The sequence below is a fragment of the Pleurodeles waltl genome, chromosome 6 (assembly GCF_031143425.1).
Source record: "Pleurodeles waltl isolate 20211129_DDA chromosome 6, aPleWal1.hap1.20221129, whole genome shotgun sequence".
NCBI lineage: Eukaryota > Metazoa > Chordata > Amphibia > Caudata > Salamandridae > Pleurodeles > Pleurodeles waltl.
The window spans coordinates 1,538,740,050-1,538,754,590 of record NC_090445.1 but is presented as its reverse complement, the minus strand read 5'-3'; the positions used below and the strand labels follow the sequence as shown (position 1 = coordinate 1,538,754,590).

General features: G+C 42.7%; 1 protein-coding gene across 16 annotated transcripts in view; it reads left to right on the top strand.

Moving 5' to 3' along the window:
- Nucleotides 1-14,541, top strand: part of RERE (arginine-glutamic acid dipeptide repeats) — a 798,532-nt gene that overhangs the window by 265,674 nt on the left and 518,317 nt on the right. For 15 of the 16 annotated variants that reach the window (XM_069241143.1, XM_069241141.1, XM_069241137.1 and 12 more), the window contains one exon: nucleotides 11,976-12,071. The exons of the other annotated variant lie outside the window; for it this stretch is intronic. In XM_069241143.1, the coding sequence (XP_069097244.1) occupies nucleotides 11,976-12,071 (96 nt within the window). The remainder of the gene's footprint in view (nucleotides 1-11,975; nucleotides 12,072-14,541) is intronic. 16 annotated transcript variants of the gene reach the window in all.

The following is a 14,541-nucleotide window of genomic DNA, read 5'->3' as shown; positions in this document are numbered from 1 at the left end:
GACGCAATTTGCAGGAAAAAAACAGATGCTTTTTTCTGCAGCACCTTTTTTCCCCATTTTTCCTGAAAACCCCAAATTGTAGCTGTATTTTGGCTAGTTTCTCAGTCCCTATCAGGGGAACCCACAAACTCTGGGTACCTTTAGAAACCTCAGGATGTTGTAAAAAAGGATGCAAAATTGGCGTGGATAGCTTATGTGGACAAAATGTTATGGAGGCCTAAACATGAACTACCCTAAATAGCCAAAAAAACGCTTAGCACAGGAGGGGGCAAAGGCTTAGCAGCGGAGGGGTTAAAGCCAACTATTAAGAACGTTTTTGTGTTTGTTTAGCTACACAATAATTATGTATTCCGTCTGCAACTGTGCCTATATTATACTACTAAAGAAGCAGAGCCAAAGGTGCAGTTAACTTGAAAGGCACTTAAGTTCATGATTTGAATGAGGCAGCAGGTGCAATGACACAGGGGCCAAAAGCTCTAGGAAACCTAATGAACACATATTATTGCTATATTTTTCTAGTAAACAAGGAGTCACAAGTGGAGTTACCTCGCAGACACTAGGGCCATGATTTTAAAGGTGCAGTGGCATAGGGGCCAAAAGCTCTAGAAAACCCACTGAACACTGAGTATTGCTATATTTTTCTAGTAAACAAGTATTTTTCTTGCAAGCACTAAGGCCTTAATTTGAATGGTGCAGTGGCATAGGATCCAAAAGCTTTAGGAAACCCACTGGACAGCCAATATTCCTATATTTTACTACTAAACAAACTGTCACAATTGCAGTTACCTAGCAGACATTAGGGCCATGATTTGAATTGTACAGCAGCACAGGGGCAAATAGCTCTAGGACACGCACTATACACTGATTGCTATATTTTACTAGTACGGAAGCTGTCACAAGTGCAGTTAGCTTGCAGGCACTATGGCCATGATTTGAATGGTGCAGCAGGTGCAGTGGCACAGGGGTCAAAGGGTCTAGAAAACTCACTGAACACCGAATAGTGCTATATTTTACTACTACCCCCAACTTGGAACTGGCTGTGGCCGATATCTCCTCGGTCCCTAGCGATTAAAAACGGTAATCCTGCGGCTTGCCATAATCCTTACTAATAAAAGTAGCACAACAAATAAGTCAATAATAATCAACATTATGTAAGTATATAAGTATTAAACAAAACTGTGGCTTAACCAAAGTAAAACTACTGCCATATAGTAATCTGGAAGGAAAAGTCAGTCTGTGCAAAGCACACAGACATGTATACTAAAAACAAAAAAATCCAATACCACTCACTTGCCAGACACAGCAAGACAGAAGATGAACTGCACCTACTCTGCACAGACACAGCAAGCACCAAAGAAGTTCCCCCACTTGAAAGGAAAAAAAATCCACAAAGATTTAAAAAGAAAATAAGTTATCCCCCAAGGAGAGCAACCCTTGCCCGAGGGGTCCTTCCCTGCAATTTCATTACGTAAAATCCCTGGCATTTAATGGGTTTTGAATGCCCCTCCAAACCCCCCCCCCTCCTTCAGAGGGGAAAAGTGTGGGTGGGTTTGTCGGCTGCAAAAAGCACCAAATGGAACGCTGGGGGTTCTGAAACACCGATAGAAAATATTTTTTTCCCTCAGGGGAGCTACCCTTGCCCAAGGGCTCCATCCCCACAATTTCATTGCGAGTAATCCCTGATGTCAACAGATTGCCAGGGGAGGGGGCAGGGTGGCAGTAATGCCATCCCTGGTGAGAGCATGTTGCAGGGCGGCGCACGGGGTAAGCGCCAGCCCTTTCCCTATGGGTGTGCTAGGACAGCTTTGAGACATCCTCTGCACACGCCCACTGGTGCTGAGGACAGCTCCATGTCATCATCCGCATCGAAGGGGTTAAAATAACTTGTTCTCTGCACTGTCCAAATCTTCTTATTTCGGCATACCCTTCATCGACGGTTTTGAAAATGGGTGGCTAGATTGGTTTGTCAAATGGATCAGTGCGGAGGCCCGGCGCGCAAAGCATGATTTTCTGTGGGACAAAGCTGTAACCGGGCAGAGGGGCAGCTGGTGGGCAAATGACGGACGTGGCCTTTTGTAGCGTACAAAAGGGATGGGGGTGAGGGGGGACGTCCCATAAAATCCCCCCCCCCCGCAGGAGAGTATGAAGGAGCAACACACCTCTGGTCAGCGACAGCAGCAGATTGATTGGACAAGGCTAGTGGCTACCTTCAAAGTAACCATTAGGCAGGGCCACTTGAATTTATGCAGCACTGGGGGGGACAGGTTGTGCTGCAAGGTTGAGTATATTCAGAAAGACGAGGCAAATTATGCGGCGTAGTGCAACATATTTTATGACCGCATTGCTTCATTATTTTGTCATCTTTATTACTCTTTAACACTGCCTGGTCATTGGTTGCACCTCACTAGTACTGGTTCATCACCCACATATAGCAATAAGCACAGAAGGGTAACCAGTCGAGCTTTGCAAAAGGCCTTCCACTGCGCAGTAACACGTGTTGCTGCGTTTTTCATAACTTTTCAACCCTTTGAGCTACAAACTATTTTTGTTAAAATCTGCATATAATGAAGCAGGCGGGTCATGTGGCAAATGTTGAAAATCTTTAATTATGCAAAAGACGCTGTGGCTGCACAATTGCGAAATTAGTTTCCAATAAGGCGCTTGCAGTTGGACAGTAAAGGTGGAAGGGGTACCAGCCATCAGGCATTACGGGCCTACCTGGTACGCGTATGGTGGTCGCTTTCCCCCTCATACAAAAGGAATGGTACCAGCTGACTTTTGCAGGGGACAGACGCAAAGAGGTCAGAGGCAGTGAAATCTAAAGGTGCTCGGCCTGCAAACGACATGAGGTGGGTGGACTCAGTTCCCTGAGCTCTTGGATGCCAAATATCGTGGCCAACAGGAAACTAGGTGAGAGGTTTCCCAGCGGAGCCAGACTTGGCACTTGCAAACCCAAATGACCTGAGGGCCAGCAGGAGAATACAAGCGCCACAACCCCTCACCCACGCATATCCAGACAGGACAGCAAGGAAGGCCAAATGTAGACAAGGAAGGAATTATGACCAAGATGGTATCATGTTCTGTTACGTGGATTCGATTTCCCGCCTGCGTGCAGTGGTTAATCAGTGTGGTTGATTGGACAGCAGCCATATTACCCCACGTAAGAGTCGTGTATCTTCATGTATAGGATAAAGTGTTTGGGTGGCCGGCTGCAAAGGTTACATCGTAAACCCAGACACCTGCCAACTGATTGGACGGGGTGAATGGGGAGCACCGACGTGACCTTAGAGATGGAGGGGGGGAGTAACACGTTGAGCAGGCAGCTTGGGTACTGGGAAGTCGGAGTTACTCCCTATAGATTGCTTAGCATTGTCCGTTTTGCCCCGACACGTCTTCCCGTTTATGCCATGGATCCTTCTGGCAGTCGACGCTTGAAGGCATGCGGACTATGGCCAGTCCGGATGTGCGCTCCTCATTACACTTTTAACAGCCGGTGCTCAATCTCTACACCCGCCAGGTGCCTTCAGGGCAAGTGTGATATCTGATGCTGATAATAAGAGCCCTGGCCCGCTGCAGAAGGGTGCAGCGCTGGCTTTTATCTCCTGGCTCCTAATCACACCCTGGCTGCGAATGGCCCCGGCGCGCGCATTAGCAGCTACCTGAGAGCGGGCGCGCTGAGGCTGCTCTAAGATGGTTGACGCTCCGGGCACAGCTTCCTGCTGAGATACAGTAATTGCTCACAGTATCAACAGCAATAAAACAGAAGCTTTTTCTGTTATGTTGGTCGAGCACGGCGTGTTACAGCTGCCGAAATTGGTTTCTGGAGGCAGCTTGCAGTGTTTGAGTGCATCCTCACGCCTCACGTGTTGCATTGACATTGCTAATTCACTTTCTTCTGGTGACTGCGATATTTTGTGTATTGAATTACATCCCTGTTTCCATTGTGCGTTTTATTTTATCGAAGAGAAGCATTGTTGAGCTTTTAAAGCGCTTGTTGGAAAGGGCACCATTATTTGTGTTATCAAGTGTATTTTTTCTAAAGATTATTATTTGGGCTAAATCCAGAATGTCAATCATATATTTGCCATGAGCTTTGAAACTAAATTGACTGTAGCTGCTCACAAACCTAATAGATTTTGCAGTAACCAAAGCACTATAATACTATCTTTATCTTACTTCCGGGAGGAGGGAGAACGCTATTCTACCTATTGTAACAATTTTCTCACAGAATGCTGCATAAAACTCACAACCGACTAAGCTGTGTAAATTGGCTAAAGCTCGCAGGACGAGGGTGATGCTACTTTCGTATATAAGTGTTATTGAAAGTGGTGCATCCCTTCGGTGTTCTGTACACGTGCAGATGAAGGGCGTATAGCCAAAAGACATCTCAGTCTCTATTCCTTACTAATACCCTTGAAGTGGCTTGGCAGCAGTCATGAAAGCAGCCAGAATCCACAAGACATAGAGAAGCGCATCTTTTCAAGCAAGTGCAGCATTTCTCTGTTGCACTTCTCCTTGACCAAAAGGAGGTGCTCTGTGGGAGCCATGGAAGAAAGCCAGCAGCTTGCAGAGAGGAGGAAGGGCTGGCAGCATGGAAGCAACCACTCACGGCTGAAGCGGGACGGATTTGTTTAAATATTATGTTGTTTCTACCCTAGAGGAAAATATAAAGTAGTCTGTGCATATCTTGTACATGGCACCCTTTTGGGGTGCTTTGTTAGAAGTATGTAATGTATTATAGATAGTTTACACTATGAGGGGAGTGTTGATTTAGGTGTGCGAGGTTCAGAGATGAGCATCGAACAAGTGGCAAATTGTCAAGTACGTAGAAGTGGGGAAATAAATGCTGCTGTGCAGAAGGGCACCAGTTTTTTTTAATGTCCTCTAGTCTTTCTCACACACCTCTTCTTTTGGTCTTAACTTTTCCTTTCCTTAAAGATGATGTGTTCGATTTTATGTTTGCTCGTAAGGGATAGGCATTTCTGAATGTCGTTGTTTACATATGTAACGTTTACTTTCCTCCAGTTTGTGTTTGACAGTTCTTAACACTTTAATCAATTGATTAGCACCACAGAAGTGGTTAATGCCTTAATGCATTAGCTTCCTCAATGCCCAAGTATGAATATTTCCCACCTCTGTGCTTTACTGAGAACCACAAACCACTTAATATGATACAGACTTTTAGCCACAGATTCCTTACCTTAGAATAATCCCCAGGTGTCAGACTGGAACCAGAACCTTTTTGTGAGCAGTATCTCTGCATGCTGGTAGGTGCCATTGTTCAGCTTTGCAATGGCGTCGGTACCGGAAGTGACATGTAAGGTGTCTATATAAGCGCCATGCCACTGCCCCGACGTCTTTTTTTTTTTCTTTTCCCCGTGCCACTCCAAGCAGATCCAGCAAGAGCTATCCTTAGTGACTGACCTTTTTTCAACCTTTTTTTGACTGTTGGTCGACCTTTTTTCCAAGAGTTGTCTCCTGGTGTGTCAATGATGTTAGCCAGGAAAGTTGGTTTCTAGCCGTGTGGCGCCTGGCACTGGCAGATGTTGGTGACCGACCCTCATTTCGTGTGCCTCTGGTGCTTGGAGCGTGACCATGATGCCAAGACCTGCATCGATTGCTGCGCCATGCACCCCGAGGCCTTGCGAGAGCAGTCCCTCAAGCCCCTCGCCGCTTGACACTGTGGCACGATCTCAGTCGAGAGTAATGCCAGGGTTCGGGCTTGGAGCCACTCCAAGCACTCATAGTAGTCGAGTTTATCTGGAAAGTCAAATAAGTCCCACAGGTGCAAAAAGTCAAGGAGATCTTCCACTTCCTCATATCTGTCGAATTCATCTGACGAGGTGAGGGAGCATCAACACTGGCCTGGTCTCTCCCCCCTACAGTGGCTACGGAGGAGGGCACCTCTTTTGCAGTGGTGGTGTGGAGGGTGGGTGAGGTCCTCAGTGGCAGTCAAGACAAATGTCTTGATGGAGGTTCTTGAGCTGTGAGTTACTGCCTCCAAATTGTTACTCCCTTGCAGTGAAACCCTTACTGATGTCCTACTCTGGGTCTGATCCAAGTCGGGCACAGGGGCTTATGTGCATAGAACAATTGCCTGCCACCTTAACCCTGCCCCAGTGGACCCCAGTTTCCTCACCCAGCACCCCACCCATGAGAGCTTGGTGGTCAAGGCGTCCACCTCCAAAATTAACATTGGTGCATATCCTACCACAATTTCAAATAGGTGAGCGAGAGAAGATTCAATAATTCACTCTGCTTCCCAATGGAAATAAAGAAAAAATCCAAGGAGAGTGAAACCGAACATTAGCAATTGTTAGGTTGCACCAAACAATTTTTGAGGACCCTCACCCACTAGTACTCGCCAATGGTTTATATAATTTCCACTGACTTATTTTAGTAGATGGTCCCCCACTTCAATGCAGACATGTTACAGGTAGGTAACACCTTTACCAGGAGGAAAAACCTCAAAATATGAAGCTGGGTGGGATCTGTATGAAATATGATGAAATTAAAATGACCTCCAATTCCAGGTGCTGCTCTTTAATATATGTTGGAGTAGTGGGAAGATTAAAAACAAAGGTGGTTGTGTGAGGGACAAACCACTAATCTTTCACATCCTGGGTGCAGTAATAAAGCGGTCTACATGCTAAATGGCCGAAACATGTGGACCGATCAATTAATACATGTAGGATGTGAAAGGGGCATGGGTGGAACATCAGGGCATATCCCTGGTAGTTGAACACCTGGTGCACTCTTTGAATGCCAGGGCAGACAAACTCAGCAGTGGATGCCTAGCCGATTGCGAATGGCATCTCCATCCAGAGGGGGTGCAAGGTCTCTTCCAAGAATGGGGAGAGCCTTAGTTGGATCTATTCAACACTGATGAGAACACACGTCAGCAGTTTTGCGTGCTGGAGTTTCCAAGGTGACTGGTGTTTTGTTTCTGAGGTTAGAAATCTGCTTCTTCCTTCATTTTTTTTTATTTTTATTTTTATTTTTTGCAGAGAAGAGTTCCTTGTGGGGTAGAGAGATCAGCAAACAATGTAATTTCAATTTGGGACCCTATAACTGTACATAGAGATACTTGGAAGATAATGGGGTTTCTTGTTGCCTTTTTCTCTAACATGCAATGTCCCATAAAGACCACTCTGGAAAACGCACGCTCCACTAGCCCATTGACAGCGTGCCCAATAGCTTTTTATTGACAACCCAAAAAGCTCTTTCAGGCCCTTCTAGAGTTAGGAAAGCATGGTGCAAAGGACACAACAATAAAATATGCTGCTCTTTTAGAATCCCTTAGTTGAATGTTTTCTAAAACAGATATACTTACAACAAAATTGCTTTTAGTCTGGTGTCCGTGTTTTTTTTCCCCTTGTAAGTGAATTGTGTAATAGTATTGCTACTAGAGTGTTGACATCTTTTCAGTTAAACGACTGTTCTCGTACATACAAAATCAACCAGCACCACAGTGTTGGAGCTTATAGTATAAAAACTTCACAGTTCCTTCTCTTCAATATCAGAACTCTAAAATTGTATCATTTTAAAGATGTTATGTATTTGCCCTTCGAAGTGTGGTTTCTCAAGAGATAACCCTGAAGCAGCAGAAGAAGTGCTTTCAGATTTCTCGCATATCCCCAGTGACAGCGCCATCACTTAACTAACTATTGAAAAAATGTATAGTGTGTTTTCTGTGCCAGTAGAAATGTCTAATTAGGGTTCTTATCAAAAGATAGATCTCTTGTTTTGCTCTCTAAAATTCGAATTAAAGGGTAATCGTCAGTGAAACCTTCCCAGGCTATGCAGATGGTACAGTACTTTATTTCCTTTGTTGACATTGTACAATAGTTGTTAAACAGTAATCCCCAAACATTGAGCAGTTTAGAGATCACTTTTATCTACAAAGGCATTTCATGTAACCAATTAAATCAAGAAAGCCGTCGCAGCATATGTGCCTGTTTTAATAACTGCGTTCTTGAAGCATTGCTTATAGTTAAAACCCATCCATACTCACTATTCTTTTAATTATATTTCCCTAGTAAGAACTTAATGATAGCAGAGCTATATTAATGGCCTGTTACTAGTTTGGGGTTTTCAGAATATAAACTTGATTTTTGCCAAGGACTTTCCTGCGTCTTTGACTTTCGAGTTTGTCTCTAGGGAGAGCTCTATTAACTTCATTCTTGCCTCACTGGTGAATGTGTTTTATGTGGGTTTTCAGGGTGGAGTACAAACTAAAAAGTGCCCGTTACCATTTGATGACTTCACTTTCTCCATCAGTTTCATGTCATTTTCCCCATGTAGTGCCTAGATACATGCATAATTAGTGAAAGAGATGTTCAACTGGCTAAGAGATGATCTTACTAAAATTTTCCACTTGGCAAGAATGTTTTAAGAAAGCCTTTTAACCCTTGTTGGCAAAGATCACAAATTGACAAGACAATCTGAAGTTGATGATCCCGAATTTGCCAGGCCATGATCGACTCTGTAGCAGATTATGGCCTTCAAGGAGTTAATGCTGAAACTTCTTAAAAACACATAATTCCATAGCCCCTTGCTGCCTTCATGTCCATCAAGCTGCTGGGGCCTCCAGTTTGACTTTTGCTGTCTGGTGGTTTTCCAGCACGACTGAGCCCGGTAGGTCCTCGCCCGACTACTTGCTGCACTAACTTCTCCTTTGTCCAAGACCACGTCGGTTCTGATGTGTTTAGTACTGGTCACTGGTTCCAAGGTGCTAGTTCTGACTCTTACCCACATGCCATTTTCACTCAAAGAAATTACCAAAGCAGAGTCCCCATTTTGGGAAAACTTTCATATGATACCTAGCCTCTACACTAGCATTACATACCACTGCAGGCTATTTTTGTATCTGAGTCGGGCACTGAGCAGGGGCCATTCAACATTTTACACATGGCAAAGATAACAATTTGCTTACCCTTGTAACATGATTGCTGGTCTGTATGTAGGCCTAATGAATGATAGTGGCCTTGAAACCTTTCTTGAGACTGGGTTAGACTCACCATTGACACCTTTCCTGAGACTTGGTTCCTCAGGGTCTGGGTTACAGCTGAATTGACCTGGGTGCGTTTCAAAGTTATCCATGCTATGGCTTCTTCCTGGTCATCTGTGGTGAGTAGAGGGAAAGGTTACATTTAGCCTGTCCGGCAGGCCTACAATAACCTCAGACCAATGGGTCTTGGAGGAGGTTCAGAATTATGACCCAGAACACCATTGACTAGTTTCCCCACTAGCTTCTCCTGATGCTTCTCTTGTTTTTGTACAGACTCTTCCGGCTCATGCCACCATTCTTGCCAAGAAAGTGCAGACTTTTCTAGCCAAAGGGGCAGTTGTGAATGTTCTTATTGAGATGGGTCATCCTCTCTATGCTTTGGCCAAGAAGGATCCTTGTGAGGGCCTTGTGGCTCATTCCTCAAAGCCCAGACTGCCACATGGCTTTGAGTAGCGATGTTATGGTGCTAAACATCTGCCAGTCTGATACATGACAGTCAGTTCTCAATTTTAACAGGAACCCTGATTATCAGCTCCACAGGAAGGGCCATTCTGTCTATTGGCTCTTGCAAGCCTTCCTGTTGAAAAGCCCACTACTCAGACCTACCACCTTTTTTGAAGGGTACTCCTTGGGTATGTGTTAAAGTGAGAAATTTACAGATGGAAGTATCCTCCAGAAGCATAACTTACCTTCAGTAGTGCTCTTTCTGCTGGCACCTCTATCTAACCTCAGATTCTTTACTGACTAACCCTCCCCAGTCGATGGCGTTGACTTCTGATGAGTCAGAAATGTCTCATTTAAATTCAGCACTTTGTCTGGTTACTGATTTGTCTATTGTCTGTGTCAGCGTGCAGAAGTTATTTTGAATGAATCAGACATCTGTGCCCCGAGGTGGCGCCAATATGTGACTCTTCCTCATCACTCCTTTAGAAAGGACACATCCACCTCGGAGTTCGTCACACAGGAGCATTTGGAAAAATTCTGATTCTACTCTGGCTCCAGGGGTGTATTCAGTAGTTGTGGAATTTGCGGTTAGATGGAGTACCCTCCAGAAAGAGTGTTTTTGACGATAGCTTGTTAATCTGATTTCTGGGTACAAAGGTAACTTAAAATAATAGGCACCTGGTTTTACTGATCACAAAACATATGCTTTAGACTTGTTTTACAGAGGCAGAGTGTTGGACAGGGGCTACTGTTGTAGATCATTTAAGATCTAAAGTTTTGGGCAAAGCTGCTCTGAGTCTTCAGCGAATAGGAAATACAAGGATGTAGACATGTTCCTGGTGATACAGCCCCAATAGGAAGAACCAAATTGACCCATGGTTGTTTTAAACAGAATCGTACAACATCGTGAAGCAATATACATTTGGCTATCTGGAAAAAACTGTTTCAACCAAGTTTGCAAAGAGTGGGCCAACTGAGAAGAGGTCTTAAATCTTAACACAGAGGGATGGAGTAGAACACTATCAAACAGCAGGAACTAGTTTGAGTGCATTAAAATGAAAGGAAGGGCTGGCTGATACAAGCCCTCAAAATGAACACCTGTCTGGGAAAGACTTGCAGAAGATGTCTGCCGTGGAATGTGCATTCAGATCACTAGGTATCCTAGTAGGTTTAGCCAAGAAAACATAATACAGTGAATCAACCTTTTAGTCAGTTCAATGGATTGAGAGTCAATCTAGATCCAATTTAGGCAGAATGTTCACTTAGTGAACTTTAATAAGTAACAAAATGAAGACAAAGACTCATGAAAGGCATGTTGTATCAGTTTCTGGATCAGTGTTAATACTTATGTATCTAATCAAAGAGCAGACCTTATTAAGTCTACATTAAAAAATAAAAATAAAAAATAAAACAAACACACACTACCCCCATGCATCAAGAATTACAGGTCCTCTTTAGATCAAGTTAGTATTTATTACCTTCAGCAAAGGATCAGGAATAATTCAGCTTTGTTTCATGAATAATTTTCTAATCTGAAAGATAGGTTTGTTCCACTGAAGAGCTGTGGATGAACCAAATTTACTGATTAGGTTCAAAATAGAAATAAGTATAAAAAAAAAAGCATTAAAGTGGAAATGCCATATAAGCTGAAATCGTGGTTTATTTATGGAGAAGACACTGTAACTGCTTGTAATATATGTGGCTAGCACACTGTTTAAAAATATTTTTATTAAACTCAGTCAACCAAGATCAGAGCCAGAAAACAAGCTTTACCATGGTGGCCATACAGGTTATAAAGGCAAAAGCGAATCGGTGTATATGTACTGTATCCTATCTATACCACTGGAGAGCAACTGTATAATCCATGTTGAGATCACATTACTGCAGGCGTAGAGAATGAGTCGTCTCTAACACAACCTTGCAATTGTCCCTATGATAGAAAATTCGTTGATTGACTAGTTCACTTGGCTTTTGTACCATTCTTAATTTTATTTTCAAGCTGCTTCGTTGAATACAGTGGCCAAGGATTTTCATGCATATGATTTTTGATCGGTATTTGAATGTTTGAGATCTGCACATAATTTGGTCCTATATACTACTTCAAACTAAACCTGCGATTAGTGCACCCAATTGAGGTTGTTAGAATCAAAGATAAATTGATTCTGTTTTGTATTCATATTTTGGAATGCATACTAATGTAGTTCTATGTGAGATTTTCCTGGGGTAACAATGTATATGTTTTACAGACCCAATCACTGAATGAAGAAATTATTTCCATGGTTCATCATACCTCTGCGATACACTGGAACATTTCTTGTCCATATCTGTGCACTCTACACTTAATGTGTAAAACCAGTTCTCAAAAACAGATGCTTTCATGGGTTGGTGTTTTCATTTCATCCAGGGAAAGTCGCTTATGAAAAAAAATGCTCTTACTTGTTTTGTCTTTGTGTACGCCTTTCACAGACAGATAGGTGTTTGTTACCTATAAGGTTAACTTATAAAATTATGTATTTTACAGATACCACACAATAAACCAGGGGCAACGTCTGGCTGCAAACCCCTCAACGATGCTGCACCTGCAGTTCCTGGAAATGATAACAGCCCTCTTGATTCAGTGAGCAATGTTTTTTTTATTTAAGGTTTTTGTTGGTAGGTTATAAAACACTTATCCAACTTTACTATGATCATTAAGTCTCCATTAGTTATTCAATAGTAAATATTTGAAGATTGATTTAAATGTAAGTTTGGGACACTAAAGAAAATATTATAAAGAACAAATTATGAATGATCTTATCTACTTAAAATTGTGAATGATCCAATATGTTTTATAATATGTGTTCCAATATTCCCCCAAAACTTTTACCTTTTCTTTCAAATGCAGTGATGAATCATTTTTCAACTCACCATTTATTTGTAACAGATACCGTTTTTTTCATTCCTACATATAGACTAATAGAAAAAGAGGTTCCAGTAACCGAAATACAAATTTGAATCTCAGTCATGTGTTGGTCTCAGCTAATTTGTTTCACAATAATTAGCCCGCTTTTGAAAGCTTTAGATTATTATGCCCTTACATGGCTGAAATCTGATTTATTTCTCTGTTTCAGGGGGTTTAGTGCAAACACATTAGAACACCAGTGAGGAATGAATGTATCTAATTTTGGGCCTTACATTGATTTAGTTTCAGTTTTATCGGTGGTGATTGTTAAAGATTGTCATGATAGTAGTCTTCTGTACCCTTTTCTAGGATCCTCAATGTTAAAAGCAGTAGACACTTGAAACTACTTGTTGGGTATTCGCAGTGACAGTGCCTGTCCCTTCTCTTCGTATCTTTCTCTCCTGAGAAGATGGCTACTTCCTTTTTAAGCCCATGCAGCACTACTGTAAGTTAGTCACATCTGCTGTAATTACAGTAAACGATCTTTAGATGAGTTGCTGTCACCATATGTTTACAAGGCAAACAAATTGTAGTCCAACTCTTTCAGTATGACAGCAGCTTGTAAATGTTTTCAGAAACAGGAGGGTTAAGGCAGTGCGATGGAAATTACCACAAGAAAAGGGGAGCCAGAGGCCTTTAAATAGAACTGCTGTAAATACTCACAAACTGCAGGTTATAATGCCAAAAGTTATGGCAAACCTTGAGGTGAAAATTGATCATGGGCGACTACCCTATCAAAAAGTGTCCTTGTCCCTTTTGCACTTAGGAATGGGGAATTGACTCTTAACCCTTCATTGAATTGGACTCCCATTAATGCATGTTCCTTTTGGATAAGCTGCACACACTTCATAGTTACAGAGATTGCTTACCATACCATAGGTTTGACATGGGCACGCATGACCCCCATAAAAATGAAATGTACTATCAATAAGGCTTGCTATATCTGAAATGCAGATTTTGTGCCATTCTTTTACATTTTCAATAATAGTAAAGTGGAAACTGGACTTGAATATCACAGCCTGGTGATCAAAAATATATATGATGTGTAAGTGCTCTCTGTTACTCTGAATATTGAAATATCATTGTCATAGCCTCACTAATTATTATACTCATTTATTGTACCCAACACTGGAGAGTTTAGTGGTACAGGTGTCCACCAGCAGACTTAACCCTAACACCTACCCTATAATGCCTTCTGACCGCCAATCCAAATACATGGAGACCTTTGGCAAATGCATGTTCTCTTTATTATCTTTGCTTATGATCATTCAGTGGCAGCTGCTTCCTAGGGTGCTATACAGATGTTTTGTAGGACATGGCAAGTCAAATCTTTCTGGCAGTTCCAGGGGACTTTAAGGGTGTCTTTCGCTCAAACCACCCAGGATAGCCAGGGTGCTGAAAAATTGGCTAGACACAACCGATTGAGTGGGTTGTGCATTGTGCACAAGTGTAGTGCTTCAACACCATGCCTACATGATCTCTACAGGCTTCTCGGGGGATATCCAGCCATCTTTAATGGACATGTAATTTGATGACTCTCGCCTCTTCAGTGAGAAAGAAAACACAACTCTAAAAATGCTTTAAAGAAAGTCACTCCACTTCACGTTCCTTGGGGTGTTCTATCCCTACCGGCCATTTTTCCCAACAGTTTCGCCCCTTTTGGGGATATGCCAGGGGTTTTCAGTATCACCAGCGCTAGACCCTGCAGCTGGCACATAAAACATTTTAGCCATTTCATGGCAGTGGCCGCATCTCTCAATGATAGCATCGACTCCAACCCCCTCCTCCACCAGGCAACCATGACCGCATAACTACTAACTTCTTTAGTGTATCCTTTTCGTCATAAATCCACCATGTATGAGGCAGGCTAGAGACTGGATCACTGTGTTGGACATGAAAGACATGTATTTCCATGTTACTGCTATGCAGGCTCCACAGGTTTTCTCTGTGGTTCACAGTGGACCAGAAACATTTCCAGTTTGCAGTGCTCCTTTTTGGCTCAGGTGTTCAAAAAAGTGGAGAAAAAAGTGATGGTGGGGGTTCACAGCACTTATTCACAGGTTGGGTTTGTCAGTCTTCCCCTACATCGATGGATGTCGACTTAGTTGTAGATCTCCTCCAGGTGATGGTGAACTGTGTAATGTTG